The 24,889-nt window shown below is 44.0% G+C and overlaps 1 protein-coding gene across 3 annotated transcripts in view; it reads right to left on the reverse strand.

Moving 5' to 3' along the window:
• The window catches only part of LTBP4 (latent transforming growth factor beta binding protein 4), a 411,741-nt gene that overhangs the window by 58,812 nt on the left and 328,040 nt on the right, over positions 1 to 24,889 (reverse strand). For all 3 annotated transcript variants that reach the window (XM_063937673.1, XM_063937672.1, XM_063937671.1), the window contains 6 exons: positions 5,136 to 5,255; positions 4,871 to 4,996; positions 4,479 to 4,604; positions 3,007 to 3,129; positions 2,764 to 2,895; positions 1,388 to 1,513 (listed from right to left, as the gene is read on the reverse strand). In XM_063937673.1, coding sequence (XP_063793743.1) covers positions 1,388 to 1,513; positions 2,764 to 2,895; positions 3,007 to 3,129; positions 4,479 to 4,604; positions 4,871 to 4,996; positions 5,136 to 5,255 — 753 coding nt within the window. The remainder of the gene's footprint in view (positions 1 to 1,387; positions 1,514 to 2,763; positions 2,896 to 3,006; positions 3,130 to 4,478; positions 4,605 to 4,870; positions 4,997 to 5,135; positions 5,256 to 24,889) is intronic.

Raw genomic sequence — 24,889 nt, forward strand, 5'->3', positions numbered from 1 at the left:
AGGTGTCCACAAGGGTAATTTTCTGTAAATTTAGTGTATACAGTATGTCCAAGAAAAGACCCTTTTTGGGACAAAGCACAGAACTTATAAAACTCAGCCTTAGATGGTCTTCCGAATGTAAGCTCTCAAAGCAGAGCCCTCTACAACTCTCCTATTCCATACTCCCTACGACGGCGCCTAACCCTCGGTTTCTGCCGCCCTGATGCTAATTTCAGTGTCACATCCCCTGATGCAGCAATGTTATATATACCATGTACTTGTCCTACATTGTCTTGTACTGTAAGGGTGGTATCCAATTAGCAGCAATAATGCGCTTTTATTTATTTATTTACAGTTTCTTATATAGCGCAGCATATTCCGTTGTACTTTACAATTGGTTTCGCGATATTTTATCGCATTTGCGATAATTTAGTATTCAATTAGCTGCGAAAGGTTATCGGCATAAAGTCTCCAAAGGGCTTATCACCAATTTCTCTTCACCATCTCTGAGCAGGGGATAAGTAGTGCAAAATCCTTATTTTAAGGTTAAAATATAAGGATTTGGTCCAGAACCCCTGGGACACCCCCCTGAATGAAACATTAGGCACTTAGATGTTTTTAATTATTTTTAATTGGCCAATAATGATGTAATTTTTAGGGTAAAAAAATGCAAAGTGATGGAAATTGGGGTACAAGTTATGGGACAGGTATATTGGGGTGTTTTGTGAGTGCAGGTCACAGTAATCGGTCCGTTTCCACTTTTTTTTTTTAAGTCCCCTAAAATTACCCATATATACAGTATAGCTATACCCATTGTTCAGTACCACAAATTTAATGAGAGCACTTATTTTGCTGGAAAAAAATAGCTTTCTATAATTTGTTCACATATGTAAATAAAATGCATATAACAGTCATTTGATCAAATGTAATTATACCAAATAGTTTTATTATGGTCACTAACAGACTTCTATCATGTTTTCCTATTTTAGTTTGGCTTTTTTTAAGGATACAAGCACACTTCCCCATTTTCTCCTATATGTATCTCTGGTTTTGCCGGCTAGAATTATTGCGCTAATCCCATTATCGCCTTATTGCAATAGGATAGGTGCAAAAAAACCCCGGGAGCACGCAGTCTGCAATAAGCTGTTTTTATTTGGGAGATAGGTGTAACAACATTAGCCGTGATCGCGGATTGCATTATCGCAGCCTATTGAATACCCCCCTAAGTCATTGTCTTGTTGTTTTGTTTATGTACTTTGTAAGGCGCAGAGGAACCCTTGTGGTGCCATATAAATAAACAATAATAATAATAAAATGTCCAATGAAGTGAGGACCTATGTTTCGTTCTATCCAGCTCAAATGCAGGCATTCAGCTCATTTCTATACATATTTGGAAGAAGTGACATACCCACACAGTTCTGCCCCTCTCTGGACATCTCGTGACCCCAGTCACACATGCATCGGTAGGAGCCAATGAGATTCTCACAGATGGCGTTGTCCCCACAGATTGTAGAGTTAGCACACTCATTGATATCTGTAGCAAATGTGGAAATACCAAGTTATATACCTCACTGTGCAAATGCTGTTCCGCATACTGCAGATTTATACCATCAAAATTTAATGGACATGTAGACAATGAGCATGTAGTATATCATTAACTGGCTTGCATACATATTCATAAGCAAGCACAATGGATTGCCTATGATCTAAAAATGGGGAAGTGCAATGGCAGTACTTGTGCTTACAGGCTCCATGGAATGACCTACATTAAGCTTTTCTGTAAACATTGATATCCAATTAGCACTGAAGTCAGCATGACGTGGCACTTATCAGGGATTTTGTTTCACCTGCTATAGGCGATCGCGGATGCCAAAACACATAGGTCCATGAACTTATCATGGAGTCTGTGTGATTTTGCCTGAAAATGGGTAATTTTTTGGGGGGGAAAAAGCGTCTATAATTGAATTGCCCAAAGAGAAAGATTGGGGAGATATCGAGGGAAAACCCTTTTTTTGTTCTGAAAAATTACTGGGGGTAATGTAATTCCCTCCTAAATGTCAGTAGTCCTAGAATGAGAACATAATGAATAGACTATGGACCTGATTCAGACCTGAGTGCTCCTCTGCGAAGTTGCAGAGGTTTGTGATCACATAGTCACCGCCCAAACAGAGTGAAGCCGTGTGAAAAGCTTTGCGTACGCCGGTAAGCTGGAAATCCTCTCACAACTCACTCACCTTCGAATGATATTTCCAGTCTGTGCATAGCCCAGGACCTACTCCTACACTGCGAGAGAATCAGGCTGACCGGGGCCGGAGCTGACGTCACACATCCTCCCTGAAAAGGTTTGGGCACGCCTGCCTGACACTCCCAGAAAATAGGCAGTAACCACCCACAAAAGCCCTCTTCATGTCAATCAACTTGCTTACGCCTAACGACCAAAAAAGACACTGGGCCGGATATAATGGCTTGCGAGATGGCCGGAGTCTCAGGTTTTGCCTTTTAAACGTTTGCTGCTTTGAAAAACGTACGAGTTCGGCCGAAGACTCTGAGCTCCGGCCGTCCCGCAAGCCATTACATCGTCCCACTGTATTCTTATGCAGTTTGGCCTCACGCGTGTGCATTACGATCCATACGCATGCAATGTCGACTGATAATCGGTCGCCCTATGTACCAACAGCGATTAAGTCTGATTCAGGCCCTACGTATCAAGCCATATATCAAAGAGTACCATAACAGAGTGAGAATGGAGAGATAATGGTGGCAGGTCACACATTATTTTCTTACCTGCGCAGTCACCAGATGATGTTAACTTGTACCCATTATCACAAGTTGCAATACACCTATAAGACCCCAGTGTGTTTTCACAGCTTTGCGTCCCACAAAGAGACGCCCCTCTCTCTTCGCACTCGTCAATATCTGGAGGAACATACAGAATGTGTATTATTTTGTTGGATCAAATGGAACTACTCATAGAGCAAGAACTAAAGTTCATAACCTTTCCTGAGTACAGGTTCCTCTGTAACTCACCTGCACAGTTGGCTTTGTCAGAGCTGGCTTTGAAACCAGTTGGACAAACACACTGGAAAGACCCCACGGTGTTGGTGCACCGTCCTCCTTGACAAAGGCTTCCTTGCTGACACTCATCCTTGTCTTTTTACAGAACATAAAATTACATTTATTACTATTAACACAATATTAGTAATGTTAACGTCATCCCCTCTCAACATACTCCAAACTAATCTCCTCTTTACAGCCCTATGACTTTGTGAATGCTCTCTCTAAAAATCACAATGTATTAATGGTAATAGTCTTTACTCCTCTGGCCATGTTTGGCACTGTAATCTTCTGCACATCCGCCCATAATACTGTGAGCGGGATGTACTAATGTACATCACCGCCCATCGCCATGATGCTGATCGCATATTTACAATCAGGCTCGGACTGGCCCACAGGGGTACAGGGGAAACCACCGGTAGGCCCCACAGCCTGGGGGGGGGCCTCCTCCTCTAGGGATCAGGTTCTAGACTGTGCACTTGAATGATATATTATACATATGTTACCTTATACTGCACAGGATTATGATGTATTCTCTGCAGTACATTGCTGTCATTAATCTGGCACATTATCATGCATGCGCTAGCATTAATTACTATATAAATTATCAAGGAGTCCAGACCAGGTACTCTATAATGGTTAGCCAAACCTCTGTGGTGGCTGGCCACACCCCCTTTGGAGGCTGGCCACACCTCTAATCATGGGCCCCTACCACTGCATACCCCCGGCGGGCCCTTCATGCTCCAGTCCGACACTGTTTACAATACTTACATATGCGATCAGCATTGTGGAGGACAGCTCTTCCGTTAAGAGCTGTCCTCCGCGATGCGCAGCGGCAGCCTGACTTCCGGGATTCAGCCCCAGGAGTCAGGGGAGTTTACCGCAGGGGGTTTACCGCATTTTCTGCTTAGTACATCCCGCCCTGTGTTACAAATTCCATCAGCAGGGACTATTCAGATAGATAAAGAGAAGAAAAAAACATTATGTGCGTCACATAAGGGTATTTTCTTCTCTCTCTTTATATAATTGTAAACAGTAAGTAAGTACTGAGCCCTTGGTACACCACCAACAGTCATAGTTAAATAAAGACAGGTGTCTTATTGATACACGAATGTTGGCATCTCATTTTTCTTCCTTGAGTGATCTATGACCAGTGTGGGAGCACGCCCTGTTTGACTATACTCTTCAGATAGAATCGTGTACCTTGGCTGTAGTAAAGTTCAATTAAGAGCGCATATTTTTTTGCCGTTAGTGATGTTCTGTAATTATCTCTACAGCCGTGGTCACATGTTCAGTCCAAAAAATGCAGCAATATTATCCTGGAGTGTTTGTACATTTAAACCACAATGCGGACATGTCCCATAACAGCATGGTACTCAATCCTACCCTGAAGTCTAGATTAATACTAGAAACTCGTGGCAAGATTGTAATATTTCTGAACATACCGACACATGATGAACCATCAGGGGTAGTGACATAGCCCTCCGCACACACACATTTGTAGGACCCCTCTGTGTTCTGGCATTCTCCACGTGGGAAACAGAACTCTCCTTCCAGGCATTCATTAATATCTGAAAAGACCAAGTAGGTGTTTAAGGTTAGAGCAGCGTTGAAATATATTGTATATGGGCATTTAAATGTGATCTTGGTGGTCATTCTAGCAAATAGAATAGTTATAGCTGTTTCATGATTAGATCAGTTTAGACACCTAAAATGCCAGCTTCCTACTTGGTGTTTCGCTATAGTCCATAACAGGACAAGTCAACAAACCTACTCATTGTACGAGACTGTGGGTTATATGCAGAATATTTCATAAGCCATAATGAGTCTTTCTGACCTGTGCAGCGTGTCCCATCACTGCTGAGTCGGTAACCAGGCACACAATCACACTGGAAAGAGCCATCGGTGTTGATACATTTTCCATTTGGACCACAAGTAGACTCAGTAAGGCACTCATTGATATCTAGACGGATGGATGGAAGCAGACGGTGAATGGAGAGGCATTGCAGGGCATTAAATGGCAAGAGAAATATTTAATAGCTAGTTGTTTATTTTTTGCTTAGTAATTCTCGCAAATACATAAGAAGATATAAGATACCCACCCACACAACGTCTGTTCTGGAGTCTATAGCCGGTTCGGCACTGCCGACATTGGAAGGACCCTGGTGTGTTGACACACTCTTGACCAGCACAAGCTCCCGGATTCTCACACTCATTAATGTCTGTGAGAAAAAGTGAAATATCACATCAGTAATTACCATTTGTAGTTACTTTTTTATGTAAAATGTTTCACTGAACCTGTGTCTATGTATTCTTAAGGCTTGTTTCCAACATTGTAGCTGAAGAAAGACTAAAATAATTTATTTCCATGTTTAGTATAGTGAATAGTACAGAAAAATCACTGATTTCTCCACCTTTTCGTTTCTCCCTGCTCAGTACAGTATCCCCCATCCCATTGGTTTTAATGGGGGCTGTGCAGAAACATAGTTATATAGATGAAAGAAGCAAAGCGTCTGTTAAAAATCTTGACACCATCTCCGAATGGCATTATGTGTCTATTCTGCAGATAGAAGTGGGTAAAAGCAGGGAAGAGACAGTTTTCTTCCTTCTTTCTCCCATAATTCAGTGCGCCCTTGGCTCTGACCTTCCCTTCGGGAGTCCATGACAGCCACCCTGCGCATGCGTAACCGAGAGCATGTGTGCAGTGGCTGATTAAAGATGTCAGTAACGTCTTTACAGATGTGAAAGATGACAGATATCTCCTCACGTGACAGTTCTGTAATGCATGGCCTGTTGTCACATGAGGGGGTTCATATACTAAAAGTTGATTTTGGTCGATTCTGATCGACGTTTGGTCGATTTTTGTATTTCATGCTCTAAGTTCTAAGTTCCACATTTATTAACATGATTTTTGAAGAAAAAAAAAATTTCAACGATGTCAAAAATCATCTGTTGGTAAATGTGTAATTTAGACCCCTACACACAAAATTGATCAAAAATCGACCAAACATCGCCCAAAATCGACTTTTAGTAAATATACTCCGAGGTTTCACATAAATATGTTGAAATACAGACAATGAAAATCGCAGATAATTTTATACCAATTTTTCACACGTTTTACTAAATAGTCTCTTTAGCTTTTATTTGTTCTCTCTTTGGTCTGAATATTAGAAGTAGTGTCTATTGAATAGCAATTATTATATGTATGGTCGCATTAGTAACTTAGTTTTGTGGTTAATATACTAACTGATTTATCTTATAGCAACACATATTATTTACTTATATTTATATTGATTTTTTTATTAGTTGTTATGACTAACGTATTGATTTATATATACACATATTCAAGTTGGGTGACATTTTTGCATAAGTCTGTAATATATTATTTACGTGACCCATGACCACTTTATTAGTATTTGTTCAATAAGATGTGTCTTTTGACTAAAAGAGATGTTTAAATTCTGATTGAATTCTTCAATCCACCCAATGGGGGTCATTCCGAGTTGTTCGCTCGTTGCCGATTTTAGCAACGGAGCGATTAAGGCAAAAATGCGCATGCGCATGGTTCGCAGTGCGTATGCGGTTAGTATTTTAACACAAAGCTTAGTAGATTTACTCACGCCCGAACGAAGATTTTTCCTCGTTGAAGTGATCGTAGTGTGATTGACAGGAAGTGGGTGTTTCTGGGCGGAAACTGGCCGTTTTCTGGGAGTGTGCGGAAAAACGCAGGCGTGCCAGGGAAAAACGCGGGAGTGTCTGGAGAAACGGGGGAGTGGCTGGCCGGACGCTGGGCGTGTGTGTGACGTCAAACCAGGAACGAAACTGACTGAACTGATCGCTATTTGTAAGTCTCGAGCTACTCAGAAACTGCTAAGAAATTTCTTTTCGCTATTCTGCGAATCTTTCGTTCGCAATTCTGCTAAGCTAAGATACACTCCCAAAGGGCGGCGGCTTAGCGTGTGCAATGCTGCTAAAAGCAGCTAGCGAGCGAACAACTCGGAATCACCCCCAATGTCTCTGATGAAACCACAGATGTGGAGAAACGCGTGAGTAAATAGGATTTATAAACATTTATCTCCACTATAATCTTAGTAACATAGTAACATAGTTAATGAGGTTGAAAAAAGGCAAAAAGCCCATAGGGTTCAACCTGTATTCTGTATTAAGCAGTGCACATTATAATGCACCAGCCGAAATAATGGTTTCTTACCTATTGACATGTATTTCGTATCACTCCCATATACATACTGTCAATATATTAAATGCTATAGCCTTGGATACTTTTTTCAGCTAGAAAACTGTACAATCCGTTTTTAAATGCATTTACAGAGTCCGCCATTATTATCTTCTCCGGCAGGGAGTTCCAAATCTATATTGCCCTTATGGTGAAGAACCCTTTCCTATGTTTTGTACAGAATATTTTCTCTCCTCTAGCCTCAGTGAGTGCCCACGTGTCCTATACAGAATTCTATCAATAAACAAATCCCCTGCTAACTCTTTGTATTGATCCTTTACATATTTGAAGATATGACTAATGTCTCCTCTTAGTCTCCTCTTTTCAAGGGAATACATATTTAACCTAGTAAGCATTTCGGGTGTAGTATGGTATGCCGGCTGTCAGGGCCGGCAAACCGACAGCTGGGTGAGCGCAAATGAGCCCCTTGTGGTCTCGCTGCGCTTGCCACGCTGCGGGCATGGTGATCTATTCTCCCTACAGGGGGGTCGTGGACCCCCAAGAGGGAGAAAAGGTGTCGGTATGCTGGCTGTCGGGATTCCGGCGCTGGTATATTGTGCGCCAGGACCCCAACAGCCGGCAAACTGAAGACCACCCAGCATTTCCTCATACTCCAGTGTCTCTGACCCTTTAATCAGCTTAGTAGCTCGCCTTTGAACTCTTTCAAGTTCCCTGATATCTTTTTATAATATGGTGCCCAAAATTGAACACAATACTGTATTCCAGATGTGGACGTACCAATGATTTATACAGAGGCAGGATTACATCCTCGTCCCTTGACTCAATACCCCGTTTTATGCACGCAAGGACTTTACCTGCCTTCTTTGCTGCATTTTGACATTGTGTACTGTTACTAAGCCTATTATCTATGAGCACCTCCAAATCTTTTTCCACTACTGCTACCCTTATATTTTCTCCATTAAGTCTGTAGGATGCAAGTTTGTTTTTAATCCCAAAGTGCATAACTTTGCATTTTTCAATATTGAACCTCATTCCCCTTTAAGACTCCCAGGTTTCAAGTAGAGATGAGCGGGTTCGGTTCCTCTGAATCCGAACCCGCCCGAACTTCAGGTTTTTTACACGGGTCCGAGCAGGCTCGGATCTTCCCGCCTTGCTCGGCTAACCCGAGCGCGCCCGAACGTCATCATCACGCTGTCGGATTCTCGCGAGGCTCGGATTCTATCGCGAGACTCGGATTCTATATAAGGAGCCGCGCGTCGCCGCCATTTTCACACGTGCATTGAGAGTCATAGGGAGAGGACGTGGCTGGCGTCCTCTCCGTTTAGAGAAGAGAGAGACACAGTATTTTCGGGGAGCATTATTAGGAGGAGTACTACTGTATACTACTATACTACTTGCTGAAGTGATATTTATAGATTAGATAGTGTGACTGTAAGTGTATTATCTGACTTGTGGGGGAGACACTGACAGTGGGGAGCAGTTAGAGTCTGAGAGCAGGACTCAGGAGTACATATAACGTACAGTGCACACTTTTGCTGCCAGAGTCAGTGCCACACTGCCATTGTTGTGACCACACTGACCACCAGTATAATAATATATTTTGTGATTGTCTGCTTAGGCCTCGGAGTACTAGTTGCAAGTTGCAACGTGACCTGTCCTGAAGTGACCACCAGTTTAATAATCAATCACCACCAGTTTAATATATATATATATATATATAATTGTATATAATATATATATATATATATATATAATATTGTATACCACCTACCCGTGGTTTTTTTTTTTTCATTCTTCTTTATACATACTACTATAGTAGCTTACTGTAGCAGTCTGCGGTGCTGTGCTGACCTGACAGTGTCCAGCAGGTCCGTCATCAGTCATTACATAATAAATATATATAGTACCTGTCCGGCTGCAGTACTAGTGATATTATATTGATTTCATCTCATTATCAATAATTTATCATCCAGTCTAGACTCTATATTAGCAGCAGACACAGTACGTTAGTCCACGGCTGTAGCTACCTCTGTGTCGGCACTCGGCAGTCCATCCATAATTGTATACCACCTACCCGTGGTTTTTTTTTTTTCTTTCTTCTTTGTACATACTACTATAGAGTATAGTAGCTTACTGTAGCAGTCTGCGGTGCTGCTGAGCTGACAGTGTCCAGCAGGTCCGTCATCAGTCATCATTACCTAATAAATATACTATCTACCTGTCCGGCTGCAGTACTAGTGATATTATATATACATACATATATATATTGATTTCATCTCATTATCAATCATCCAGTCTATATTAGCAGCAGACACAGTACGTTAGTCCACGGCTGTAGCTACCTCTGTGTCGGCACTCAGCAGTCCATCCATAATTGTATACCACCTACCCGTGGTTTTTTTTTTTTCTTTCTTCTTTGTACATACTACTATAGTATAGTAGCTTACTGTAGCAGTCTGCGGTGCTGCTGAGCTGACAGTGTCCAGCAGGTCCGTCATCAGTCATCATTACCTAATAAATATATTATCTACCTGTCCGGCTGCAGTACTAGTGATATTATATATACATACATATATATATTGATTTCATCTCATTATCAATCATCCAGTCTATATTAGCAGCAGACACAGTACGTTAGTCCACGGCTGTAGCTACCTCTGTGTCGGCACTCAGCAGTCCATCCATAATTGTATACCACCTACCCGTGTTTTTTTTTTTTCTTTCTTCTTTGTACATACTACTATAGTATAGTAGCTTACTGTAGCAGTCTGCGGTGCTGCTGAGCTGACAGTGTCCAGCAGGTCCGTCATCAGTCATCATTACCTAATAAATATATTATCTACCTGTCCGGCTGCAGTACTAGTGATATTATATATACATACATATATATATTGATTTCATCTCATTATCAATCATCCAGTCTATATTAGCAGCAGACACAGTACGTTAGTCCACGGCTGTAGCTACCTCTGTGTCGGCACTCGGCAGTCCATCCATAAGTATACTAGTATCCATCCATCTCCATTGTTTACCTGAGGTGCCTTTTAGTTGTGCCTATTAAAATATGGAGAACAAAAATGTTGAGGTTCCAAAATTAGGGAAAGATCAAGATCCACTTCCACCTCGTGCTGAAGCTGCTGCCACTAGTCATGGCCGAGACGATGAAATGCCAGCAACGTCGTCTGCCAAGGCCGATGCCCAATGTCATAGTACAGAGCATGTCAAATCCAAAACACCAAATATCAGTAAAAAAAGGACTCCAAAACCTAAAATAAAATTGTCGGAGGAGAAGCGTAAACTTGCCAATATGCCATTTACCACACGGAGTGGCAAGGAACGGCTGAGGCCCTGGCCTATGTTCATGGCTAGTGGTTCAGCTTCACATGAGGATGGAAGCACTCAGCCTCTCGCTAGAAAACTGAAAAGACTCAAGCTGGCAAAAGCACCGCAAAGAACTGTGCGTTCTTCGAAATCCCAAATCCACAAGGAGAGTCCAATTGTGTCGGTTGCAATGCCTGACCTTCCCAACACTGGACGTGAAGAGCATGCGCCTTCCACCATTTGCACGCCCCCTGCAAGTGCTGGAAGGAGCACCCGCAGTCCAGTTCCTTATAGTCAGATTGAAGATGTCAGTGTTGAAGTACACCAGGATGAGGAGGATATGGGTGTTGCTGGCGCTGGGGAGGAAATTGACCAGGAGGATTCTGATGGTGAGGTGGTTTGTTTAAGTCAGGCACCCGGGGAGACACCTGTTGTCCGTGGGAGGAATATGGCCGTTGACATGCCTGGTGAAAATACCAAAAAAATCAGCTCTTCAGTGTGGAGGTATTTCAACAGAAAAGCGGACAACAGGTGTCAAGCCGTGTGTTGCCTTTGTCAAGCTGTAATAAGTAGGGGTAAGGACGTTAACCACCTCGGAACATCCTCCCTTATACGTCACCTGCAGCGCATTCATAATAAGTCAGTGACAAGTTCAAAAACTTTGGGCGACAGCGGAAGCAGTCCACTGACCAGTAAATCCCTTCCTCTTGTAACCAAGCTCACGCAAACCACCCCACCAACTCCCTCAGTGTCAATTTCCTCCTTCCCCAGGAATGCCAATAGTCCTGCAGGCCATGTCACTGGCAATTCTGACGAGTCCTCTCCTGCCTGGGATTCCTCCGATGCATCCTTGCGTGTAACGCCTACTGCTGCTGGCGCTGCTGTTGTTGCTGCTGGGAGTCGATGGTCATCCCAGAGGGGAAGTCGTAAGCCCACTTGTACTACTTCCAGTAAGCAATTGACTGTCCAACAGTCCTTTGCGAGGAAGATGAAATATCACAGCAGTCATCCTGCTGCAAAGCGGATAACTGAGGCCTTGACAACTATGTTGGTGTTAGACGTGCGTCCGGTATCCGCCGTTAGTTCACAGGGAACTAGACAATTTATTGAGGCAGTGTGCCCCCGTTACCAAATACCATCTAGGTTCCACTTCTCTAGGCAGGCGATACCGAGAATGTACACGGACGTCAGAAAAAGACTCACCAGTGTCCTAAGAAATGCAGTTGTACCCAATGTCCACTTAACCACGGACATGTGGACAAGTGGAGCAGGGCAGGGTCAGGACTATATGACTGTGACAGCCCACTGGGTAGATGTATGGACTCCCGCCGCAAGAACAGCAGCGGCGGCACCAGTAGCAGCATCTCGCAAACGCCAACTCTTTCCTAGGCAGGCTACGCTTTGTATCACCGCTTTCCAGAATACGCACACAGCTGAAAACCTCTTACGGCAACTGAGGAAGATCATCGCGGAATGGCTTACCCCAATTGGACTCTCCTGTGGATTTGTGGCATCGGACAACGCCAGCAATATTGTGTGTGCATTAAATATGGGCAAATTCCAGCACGTCCCATGTTTTGCACATACCTTGAATTTGGTGGTGCAGAATTTTTTAAAAAACGACAGGGGCGTGCAAGAGATGCTGTCGGTGGCCAGAAGAATTGCGGGACACTTTCGGCGTACAGGCACCACGTACAGAAGACTGGAGCACCACCAAAAACTACTGAACCTGCCCTGCCATCATCTGAAGCAAGAAGTGGTAACGAGGTGGAATTCAACCCTCTATATGCTTCAGAGGTTGGAGGAGCAGCAAAAGGCCATCCAAGCCTATACAATTGAGCACGATATAGGAGGTGGAATGCACCTGTCTCAAGCGCAGTGGAGAATGATTTCAACGTTGTGCAAGGTTCTGATGCCCTTTGAACTTGCCACACGTGAAGTCAGTTCAGACACTGCCAGCCTGAGTCAGGTCATTCCCCTCATCAGGCTTTTGCAGAAGAAGCTGGAGACATTGAAGGAGGAGCTAACACGGAGCGATTCCGCTAGGCATGTGGGACTTGTGGATGGAGCCCTTAATTCGCTTAACAAGGATTCACGGGTGGTCAATCTGTTGAAATCAGAGCACTACATTTTGGCCACCGTGCTCGATCCTAGATTTAAAGCCTACCTTGGATCTCTCTTTCCGGCAGACACAAGTCTGCTGGGGTTGAAAGACCTGCTGGTGAGAAAATTGTCAAGTCAAGCGGAACGCGACCTGTCAACATCTCCTCCTTCACATTCTCCCGCAACTGGGGGTGCGAGGAAAAGGCTCAGAATTCCGAGCCCACCCGGTGGCGGTGATGCAGGGCAGTCTGGAGCGACTGCTGATGCTGACATCTGGTCCGGACTGAAGGACCTGACAACGATTACGGACATGTCGTCTACTGTCACTGCATATGATTCTCTCACCATTGAAAGAATGGTGGAGGATTATATGAGTGACCGCATCCAAGTAGGCACGTCACACAGTCCGTACTTATACTGGCAGGAAAAAGAGGCAATTTGGAGGCCCTTGCACAAACTGGCTTTATTCTACCTAAGTTGCCCTCCCACAAGTGTGTACTCCGAAAGAGTGTTTAGTGCCGCCGCTCACCTTGTCAGCAATCGGCGTACGAGGTTACATCCAGAAAATGTGGAGAAGATGATGTTCATTAAAATGAATTATAATCAATTCCTCCGTGGAGACATTGACCAGCAGCAATTGCCTCCACAAAGTACACAGGGAGCTGAGATGGTGGATTCCAGTGGGGACGAATTGATAATCTGTGAGGAGGGGGATGTACACGGTGATATATCGGAGGATGATGATGAGGTGGACATCTTGCCTCTGTAGAGCCAGTTTGTGCAAGGAGAGATTAATTGCTTCTTTTTTGGTGGGGGTCCAAACCAACCCGTCATTTCAGTCACAGTCGTGTGGCAGACCCTGTCACTGAAATGATGGGTTGGTTAAAGTGTGCATGTCCTGTTTATACAACATAAGGGTGGGTGGGAGGGCCCAAGGACAATTCCATCTTGCACCTCTTTTTTCTTTAATTTTTCTTTGCGTCATGTGCTGTTTGGGGAGGGTTTTTTGGAAGGGACATCCTGCGTGACACTGCAGTGACACTCCTAGATGGGCCCGGTGTTTGTGTCGGCCACTAGGGTCGCTTATCTTACTCACACAGCTACCTCATTGCGCCTCTTTTTTTCTTTGCGTCATGTGCTGTTTGGGGAGGGTTTTTTGGAAGGGACATCCTGCGTGACACTGCAGTGACACTCCTAGATGGGCCCGGTGTTTGTGTCGGCCACTAGGGTCGCTTATCTTACTCACACAGCTACCTCATTGCGCCTCTTTTTTTCTTTGCGTCATGTGCTGTTTGGGGAGGGTTTTTTGGAAGGGACATCCTGCGTGACACTGCAGTGACACTCCTAGATGGGCCCGGTGTTTGTGTCGGCCACTAGGGTCGCTTATCTTACTCACACAGCTACCTCATTGCGCCTCTTTTTTTCTTTGCGTCATGTGCTGTTTGGGGAGGGTTTTTTGGAAGGGACATCCTGCGTGACACTGCAGTGACACTCCTAGATGGGCCCGGTGTTTGTGTCGGCCACTAGGGTCGCTTAGCTTAGTCATCCAGCGACCTAGGTGCAAATTTTAGGACTAAAAATAATATTGTGAGGTGTGAGGTATTCAGAATAGACTGAAAATGAGTGTAAATTATGGTTTTTGAGGTTAATAATACTTTGGGATCAAAATGACCCCCAAATTCTATGATTTAAGCTGTTTTTTAGTGTTTTTTGAAAAAAATACCCGAATCCAAAACACACCCGAATCCGACAAAAAAAATTCGGTGAGGTTTTGCCAAAACGCGGTCGAACCCAAAACACGGCCGCGGAACCGAACCCAAAACCAAAACACAAAACCCGAAAAATTTCCGGCGCTCATCTCTAGTTTCAAGTTTAAGTAAGTCATTCTGTAGAGACTCCACATCAATTTCTGAATTAATTACCTTACACAGTTTAGTATCATCTGCAAAGCTTGACACTGTGCTATTCCTAGATCATTAATAAATATATTGAACAGTAGCGGACCAAGTACAGACCCTTGTGGTATTCCGCTGACTATTGGTGCCCAGCTGGAAAACATTCCATTGCCAACTACTAGTTGGACCCTGTTATCTAGCCAATTCCCTATCCATATACAAATAGTATTTCCTAGTCCAAGTTCCCTTAATTTGATGATCAGTCTCTTGTGAGGCACTGTATCGAAGGCTTTTGCAAAATCTAAAAAGACCACATCCACTGCTTTGTCTTGGTCGAGATTATTGCTCACTTCCTCATAGAAGCTAATTAAATTAGTTTGACAAGATCTGTCCCTCACAAACCCATGCTCACTCTTGCTAATAAACGTAGTATTCCGCAGATAATCCTCTATGCCAGTGATTTTCAACCTTTTTCAACTCGCGGCACAACAAACAATAGTTTTAAATTGCTGAGGCACACCACCAGTCCTCCACGGGGAAAAATACACATAGTGGCCCCCACGGTCATAAAAGAAACACACGGGCACTCACAGTAATAAAATAAACACATTTGCCACCAGAGAAAACCCCCACACGCATTTGGCCCTCACAGTAATAAAACAAACATTTGCCCCCTCAGAATTAAAAAAACAAACATTTGTCCCCTCACAAATAAAAACAAACATTTGCCCCCTCAGAATAAAAAAACAAACATTTGTCCCCTCACAAATAAAAACAAACATTTGCTCCCTCAAAATAAAAAAACAAACATTTGTCCCCTCACAAATAAAAGCAAACATTTGCCCCCTCAAAATAAAAAAACAAACATTTGTCCCCTCACAAATAAAAGCAAACATTTGCCCCCTCAGCAATAAAAACAAACATTTGCCTCCTCAAGAACAAAAAACACACACACTAGCCCCCATAGTATTAAAACACACATTTGCTCCCAAAATAAAAATAAATAAAATACATTGGTCGCTACCTGCTGGTAGAAGAGAAACTCACAGTGCAGATCTGTGAGCGATAGACAGGCATGCAGGCAGACTAGCTGCCTGGCTGGTTAGCTGGCGAGTGGGGCCGGTATGCGGGCTGGATGGCAGACGGTCGTACGGGCTGGCTGTGGGCGGGCATGCTGCCAGCCATGCTATGCAGCGCGTGTGACCTGTGATGCCATGCCGCCGCGTCTCTATAGGTCACGGCTCAGGCACTCCCAGAAGAGCCCAGAGCTGCCGCGTGTCCGCTGTCCAGGTCCACAGTTAGTGAAGGGGACTCTGACTCTGCGGCACACTTGTCAACCAGCGTGCCGTGGCACATGGGTTGAAAAACGCTGCTCTATGCTATTCCTCAAAAAATTCCTTCTAATAATTTACCCACTATAGAGGTTATACTAACTAGTCTATAGTTCCCAGGATGATTTTTAGATCCCTTTTTAAATAAGGGCACTACCTCAGCTATACGCATTATTATTAAAGCCTTTCTTTCAATGCTTTTATGTTCATAATGAGATCCTTATAACAAATATTCACATTCTAATAACTTTTCAGAGAGTCTGTCGCTTTGAAGCGGGGAGGGGGAAGGCAACGGCCACCATTTCCCAAAACAGAGAGTGTTTTCTGCATTTTTAGGAGTGATGAGGCCAGGATCTCCGTTGGAAGACGGATAATTCCTGGTATATCAGGTTATCCGATGCTGCATCCTAGGACGCAGTGTGGATCACTAATGCAAGTAGGAGGCATCTACTTATATCAGACACCTCCTACTGCACTACCATACCACTGCACAAGAAAGCAGCAGCAATAGCACCTCCAACCACATATGAATAAGGCCCAAGGTGCTCTGGTGGCAAGAATAGTGCAAGTCGAAGAACAGGAAGGAAAAAGGATCCCGCCTGAGAGTTTACATTCCAAAGGGGAGGGAGTAAAAAGTTGGGGAGTTGTGGGAGTGAGTTCAAAGGAGGGCTGGTAGGTTGTAGTTAAAAGGTATATTTTTAGGGAACATATAAAGCTGGGGAGACTGGGACTTGGCGAGGGAGTGAATTTTAGAGGAGGCAATAAAAATATTGTAGCAGACCTGAGAATAAGTGACCAGAGTAGGGGTGAGGCAGCCATCGGAGAGGTGGAGGGTGTACCAGGGAGTGTGGAGAGAGATGAGGTTAGAGATTTAGGTGGAGGAATGATTAAGGGCTCCTTACATCAGGGTAAGAAGTTTGAAATGGATTCTGAGAGGGACTGGGAGCCAGTGAAGAAGACTGCAGAGTCCAGAGGTAGTTGGCAAACGAGAGGACAAGCGGCAGCGTCAAGGATAGATTGAAGTGGGGAGAGGCGACCTTTTGGGAGGGCAGAAAGGAAGAGATTACAGTAATCATGGCAGAGGATGAAGAGTGCATGTATGAGAATTTTGGTGACATCTGGGGTGAGAAATGGGCAAGATCCTCGAGATGTAATAGAGGTGGAAACGACATATCACCAGTTACGTACATTGCAGGTTACAGATCAGGCTCTAGTACAATTGTTTTCAGTTACTAGAACGCAATAGTTACTAATGTGACATCATTACATTAGTGAAACGTCCTCTCTGAATATTAGGCTTCAATTTTGCTATTTTGTGTAGTTGTTTTATAAACCTTTTTTATTATCCGTATGATATAACCAGTAATATTTTTCTGGAAAAATAGGTTCATTAACTGTGGGCCTGGGGGTGGAGCTATTAAAAAAAGTTACAGATAGATATAGATACAGTAGATAGATAGTTTTTTTTTAATTAAAGAACACACTCAAAATGGACTTTAAAATAAACCTTATCTTATGGAAAATACATTTTGGCCCTGGAGAGGTTCAGAAACCCAGTTCCTGAATATGTCATATGTAATGAGAGGTTCAGGAACTGAGTTCCTGCTGGTTCCTGCTGGACAGTAGCCCTGGATATAACTGTGTATGGAACAGATTGACTATGCACTGGATATATATACTGTATATTTAACAGCAGATGTTTTTATTAAGAATTAGCAGTGATCCTACTGTGTCCACATACATCTTTGCTATATCCCGCCATGTCTGGCATGGTTTTGCATGCTATAGACTCAGAGATTTAGCCATGCCTTGTGATGTTTCTTAATTTGTTCCTTTCATATGTTACTTTATACATATTCTATTATGGCAAACATTAATTTTAAAATCCATACACTCGCTACTCGTGAAAAACAGCTTAGCCGTGTTTTGCATGTTGTGCCAAATTGAGCAAAATAGCAAAGATGTAAGTGGACACATCTGTATTTTGGGGGTAATTCCAAGTTGATAGCAGCAGGATTTTTGATAGCAATTGGGCAAAACCATGTGCACTGCAGGGGAGGCAGATATAACATGTGCAGAAAGAGTTAGATTTGGGTGGGTTATTTTATTTCTGTGCAGGGTAAATACTGGCTGCTTTATTTTTACACTGCAAATTAGATTGCAGATTGAACACACCCCACCCAAATCTAACTCTCTCTGCACATGTTATATCTGCCTCCCCTGCAGTGCACATGGTTTTGCCCAATTGCTATCAAAAATCCTGCTGCGATCAACTTGGAATTACCCCCTTTGTAACAGCGTTTACTTGTTTGTTTGTTTTATTGCGATTTGTTTTTGTTGTTTTTACAATTTAATATAGAATAATTATATTTTTTTCCTTTGTCTTATATAGGTCAATCCCTCCTATCACTGTAGGACAGCAATGACAACAACAGGTTTATTGGGTCAGTCCCTCCTCCCAGCACTATAGTGCAGTAATTAATTTTTTTTTAACACTATGGGGGTAATTCTGAGTTGATCGCAGCAGCAAGTTTGATAGCAATTGGGCAAAACCATGTGCACTGCGGGGGGGAGGGGGGGGGCAGATATAACATTTGCAGAGAGAGTTAGATTTGGGTGGGTTATTTTTGCCTGCTTTATTTTTACACTGCAATTTAGATTTCAGTTTGAATACACCCCACCCAAATCTAACTCTCTCTGCAAATGTTATATCTGCACCCCCTGCAGTGCACATGGTTTTGCCCAACTGCTAAAAAATTTCCTGCTGCGATCAACTTGGAATTACCCCCTATAGGCAGAGTAATGACAGCAACAAAAGGACAATCCCTCCTAGCAACAGAGCAAGGGTTCTCACCTCTAGTCCCCACATACCCTCAGCAGATGATGTTTTAATCTTAATCAGGTTATTTAATGTGAAAAAGGGGCACATTTACCAACTTTTTTTTTTATGAATAACATGTGGAAACTGAGCTTTCCGCATGTTTTTTTCTCATTACTGGTATCTTTGGTATGTACTAAGAGGTAATAGAAGAGATATATCACAGTTATCTCCTGTGTTCCTCAAGTTTTACCATGCTTTTGATAGAAATCGTTACTCCCGTGTTCTTTATGGGAATGCCAATTTTATATAATGTACTAATTAGCAGCTGGTCAAAATGTCGGAACATTACAGTAATGTCAGCAGCGGCAGCTGTGCACACCCAAATGGAGAAACACTTTAAATGCTCTGTCGGGCGTCAGCTAGTGGCTGCCGGTGCGCAAAACACTTGAATTTCCCCCATATAGGTAAGGAACAGCGTTAACCTTTTATTATATAGGATTACGCTCAAAACAAAAAGATTTTTTTGTCAGGGCTTGAAGTCCTTATTTAACACCGGGCTTCTCTGGCAGCTGTTTTGGCAGACTATAGCATGAGAGATCCTTTCAGATTCCCCTGCCTGTGTTTCTGCAGTTCCACTCATCCCCGAGAGCAGCGAGTTTGCAAGGTGCCATAATCCATACAATGGTCAGCAGAAGAAAGTAACTGGTATCCATATGTCATTAGTGGGTTCTGGGATGAAAGGTCGACAGTCATTAAGTCGGCCACTATTGGTCAACATGGACTAATAGTCGACACATGAAAATGGTCAACGCGGGACAGGTCTACACATGAAAAGGTCGACATGCATTTTGTAAATGTTTTTGTTGTCATTTTTTCCGTAACATGACCAGGAACCCCAATTAGTGTACCGCGTCCACTTGCATGGCCTGCGCTGCGGGCAAGGTGCCTCACTCCGCTACCGCTGCTCACGGCACAGGCTACCGTTCCTAATCGTAGTCCACGTGGATGGTAAAGTATGAAAAATGTAAAAATCTTAGTAAAAAAACAAACAAAAACATGTCGACCTTTTCATGCGTCGACCCGTCATGTGTCGACCATATGCCCATGTCAACCATGTCAATGTCGACCAATAGTGGTCGACCTAATGACTGTCGACCTTAACATGGTCGACCATCCAAACGGATACCCATTAGTGTAAGCAGATTTCTGACAAGTACAAGAAGGAATAACATAATGCAATTAAAAGATTACACTTATCGTTGCAGTGGATTTTTCTTTCCATTGTTTAAATAAAATATTAACCTCACATCTCTTCTCTAAGATGTTGAATTTACTCTTAGGAGGCTGGTGGCACTGTATTTGGGGGATTCATTCAGCACCGGGACAGCCGCTTAGTGGAAGAGCTGTAGTAGGTGAAGAAGGTTGATACATTCCAACAAAAACGTTGACAATTGTGGCATGATCATTGATGATGTTAGTAGGAATGTATCGCAACGATAGCACAAATATTAATACAAATGTCTCTAAATGTAAACATGACTTATCCAGAGTTCTACAGTTGTTAAATCCTGGATTGAATCCTACTAGTGTTTTATGACTTGTTATTGAATTTACTATTAAAACCAATTTAAAGATCATTTTATAATAGATAAGGAAGCAATAGTCTAGAAACCTCAGATTTCCCACTTCATCTGCAATTGCGGTTACCAAGACTGAGTTAATGGTAGGAATAATAAGTGTTTTTAAACATTTAATTCAACCGAACAAAACTGCAATACTAATTGTAAAATGAAATTAAGGTATCATGTTGGGGGGAGTCAGCGTTAAACACATGATAAGTGAAGGAAAAGTAGGTTCCAGGTAGGGACAGACTGGGGCTCTTAATCAGCTCAGGTAGTATACTGAGCGCATCCGCCAAAGGGGGCGGGGCCATGGGTTAAGGGGGCGTGTCATGAGTCAGAGGGGCCTAGCCTCACTGCTGCACCGTGTCTCTCTATATGCGTATGGCCGAGCAGAGTGCAGAGAGGCTTAGCCAGCCCAGATTTCTCTATGTCTGGGTTTTCTGTATGCTGGCAGCAGAGCGTTGGGAAACTGCGCTGCTCGGCCAGCCCAGTTTCTCTGTTTGACTAGACCGGCCCATCAAGCCATTAAGTGGCAGATGATCAGTCCGGTATCACCAAGGATACATACATATTTCTAACGATCTTGCAGACTAGTAAAAAAGCAAGTAAAGCATTGTTTAATACAATAATTTAATACAAGACCATGTTAGACAGTCATATAATACGTGTAGATATCATTGGGAGCTTGGTCTTTTCTGAAAGAATTGGGCGTTCTGTATGTCAACTGTAATAAGGGATGTTTTTTGAACTTTTATCTGATACTATTGATTAGAAAAAATAAGAATTTACTTACCGATAATTCTATTTCTCGTAGTCCGTAGTGGATGCTGGGGACTCCGTCAGGACCATGGGGGTTTAGCGGCTCCGCAGGAGACAGGGCACAATAATAAAAGCTTTAGGATCAGGTGGTGTGCACTGGCTCCTCCCCCTATGACCCTCCTCCAAGCCTCAGTTAGGATACTGTGCCCGGACGAGCGTGCATAATAAGGAAGGATATTGAATCCCGGGTAAGACTCATACCAGCCACACCAATCACACCGTACAACCTGTGATCTGAACCCAGTTAACAGTATGATAACAACGAAGTAGCCTCTGAAAAGATGGCTCACAACAAGAATAACCCGATTTTTGTAACAATAACTATGTACAAGTATTGCAGACAATCCGCACTTGGGATGGGCGCCCAGCATCCACTACGGACTACGAGAAATAGAATTATCGGTAAGTAAATTCTTATTTTCTCTAACGTCCTAAGTGGATGCTGGGGACTCCGTCAGGACCATGGGGATTATACCAAAGCTCCCAAACGGGCAGGAGAGTGCGGATGACTCTGCAGCACCGAATGAGAGAACTCCAGGTCCTCCTCAGTCAGGGTGTGCCCCTGACCAAGTAGCAGCTCGGCAAAGTTGTAAAGCCGAGACCCCTCGGGCAGCCGCCCAAGATGAGCCCACTTCCTTGTGGAATGGTCTTTTACTGATTTTGGCTGTGGCAAGCCTGCCACAGAATGTGCAAGCTGAATTGTACTACAAATCCAGCGAGCAATCGTCTGCTTAGAAGCAGGAACACCCATCTTGTTGGGTGCATACAGGCTAAACAGCGAGTCAGATTTTCTGACTCCAGTCGTCCTGGAAACATATATTTTCAGGGCCCTGACAACGTCAAGTAACTTGGAGTCCCCCAAGTCCCTAGTAGCCGCAGGTACCACAATAGGTTGGTTCATGTGAAAAACAGAAAACACCTTAAGGAGAAATTGAGGACGAGTCCTCAATTCTGCCCTGTCAGAATGAAAAATTAAGTAAGGGCTTTTATATGATAAAGCCGCCCATTCTGACACACGCCTGGCTGAAGCCAGGGCTAATAGAATCTTCACCTTCCATGTGAAATATTTTAATTCCACAGTGGTGAGTGGATCAAACCAATGTGACTTTAGGAAACTCAAAACAACATTGAGATCCCAAGGTGCCACTGGGGGCACAAAAGGAGGCTGTATATGCAGTACCCCTTTTACAAACGTCTGAACTTCGGGCACTGAAGCCAGTTCTTTCTGGAAGAAATTCGACAGGGTCGAAATTTGAACCTTAATGGACCCTAATTTTAGGCCCATAGACAGTCCTGTTTTCAGGAAATGTAGGAAACGACCCAGTTGGAATTCCTCTGTAGGGACCTTCTTGGCCTCACACCACGCAACATATTTTCGCCAAATGCGGTGAAAATGTTTTGCGGTTACATCCTTCCTGGCTTCGACCAGGGTAGGGATGACTTCATCTGGAATGCCTTTTCAGGATCCGGCGTTCAACTGCCATGCCGTCAAACGCAGCCGCGGTAAGTCTTGGAACAGACAAGGCCCCTGCTGGAGCAGGTCCTCTCTTAAAGGTAGAGGCCACGGTTCTTCCGTGAGCATCTCTTGAAGTTCCGGGTACCAAGTCCTTCTTGACCCATCCGGAACCACGAGTATCGTTCTTACTCATCTCCTTCTTATGATTCTCAGTACTTTTGGTATGAGATGCATAGAAGGGAACACATACCCTGACTGGTACACCCACAGTGTTACCAGAGCGTCCACCGCTATTGCCTGAGGGTCCCTTGACCTGGCGCAATATCTGTCTAGTTTTTTTTTGTTCAGGCGGGACGCCATCATGTCCACCTTTGGTTTTTCCCAACGGTTTACAATCATGTGGAAGACTTCCCGCTGAAGTCCCCACTCTCCCGGGTGGAGGTTATGCCTGCTGAGGAAGTCTGCTTCCCAGTTTTCCACTCCCGGAATTAACACTGCTGAGAGTGTTATCACATGATTTTTCGCCCAGCGAAGAATCCTTGCAGTTTCTGCCATTTCCCTCCTGCTTCATGTGCCGCCCTGTCTGTTTACGTGGGCGACTGCCGTGATGTTGTCCCACTGGATCAATACCGGCTGACCTTGAAGCAGAGGTCTTGCTAAGCTTAGAGCCTTGTAAATTGCCCTTAGCTCCAGTATATTTATGTGGAGAGAAGTCTCCAGACTTGATCACACTCCCTGGAATTTTTTTCCTTGTGTGACTGCTCCCCAGCCACTCAGGCTGGCATCCGTGGTCACCAGGACCCAGTCCTGAATGTCGAATCTGCGGCCCTTTCATAGATGAGCACTCTGCAGCCACCGCAGAAGAAAACACCCTTGTCCTTGGAGACAGGGTTATCCGCTGATGCATCTGAAGATGCGATCCGGACCATTTTCCCAGCAGATTCCACTGAAAGGTTCTTGCGTGAAATCTACCGAATGGGATCGCTTTGTAAGAAACCACCATTTTTCACAGGACCCTTGTGCAATGATGCACTGATACTTTTCCTGGTTTTAGGAGGTTCCTGACTAGCTCGGATAACTCCCTGGCCTTCTTCTCCGGGAGAAAACATCCTTTTCTGGACTGTGTCCAGAATCATTCCTAGGAACATTAGACGTGTCGTCGGAAAAAGCTGCGATTTTGGAATATTTAGAATCCACTCGTGCTGTCGTAGAACTACTTGAGATAGTGCTACTCCGACCGCCAACTGTTCTCTGGACCTTGCCCTTATCAGGAAAGCGTCCATATTTCTTTTAGGAAGAATCATCATTTCGGCCATTACCATGGTAAAGACCCGGGGTGCCGTGGACAATCCAAACGGCAGCGTCTGAACTGATAGTGACAGTTCTGTACCACGAACCTGAGATACCCTTGGTGAGAAGGGCAAAATTTGGACATGTAGGTAAGCGTCCCTGATATCCAGTGACACCATATCGTCCTGGTTCGCTATCACTGCTCTGAGTGACTCCATCTTGATTTGAACCCTTGTATGTAATTGTTCAAATCTTTTAGATCTCACCGAGCCGTTTGGCTTCAGTACCACAATATAGTGTGGAATAATACCCCTTCCCTTGTTGTAGGAGGGGTACTTTGATTATCACCTGCTGGGAATACAGCCTGTGAATTTTTTCCCAATACTGCCTCCCTGTCGGAGGGAGACGTTGGTAAAGCAGACTTCAGGAACTTGTGAGGGGAAGACGTCTCGAATTTCCAATGTACACCTGGGATACTACGTGTAGGATCCAGGAGTCCACTTGCGAGTGAGCCCACTGCGTGCTGAAACTCTTGAGATGACCCCCCACCGCACCTGAGTCCGCTTGTATGGCCCCAGCGTCATGCTGCGGACTTGGCAGAAGCTGTGGAGGACTTCTGTTCCTGGGAATGGGCTGCCTGCTGCAGTCTTCTTCCCTTTCCTCTAACCCTGGGCAGATATGACTGGCCTTTTGCCCGCCTGCCTTTATGGGTACGAAAGGACTGAGACTGAAAAGACTGTGTCCTTTTCTGCTGAGATGTGACTTGGGGTAACAAAAGTGGATTTTCCAGCTGTTGCCATGGCCACCAGGTCCGATGGACCGCCCCTTTATACGGCAATACTTCCATGTGCCGTCTGGAATCTGCATCACCTGACCACTGTCGTGTCTATAAACATCGTCTGGCAGATATGGACATCACATCTACTCTTGATGCCAGAATGCAAATATCCCTCTGCGCATCTCGCATATATAGAAATGCATCCTTAAAATGCTCTATAGTCAA

Source organism: Pseudophryne corroboree, chromosome 8, assembly GCF_028390025.1.
Source record: "Pseudophryne corroboree isolate aPseCor3 chromosome 8, aPseCor3.hap2, whole genome shotgun sequence".
NCBI classification, from domain to species: Eukaryota; Metazoa; Chordata; class Amphibia; order Anura; family Myobatrachidae; genus Pseudophryne; species Pseudophryne corroboree.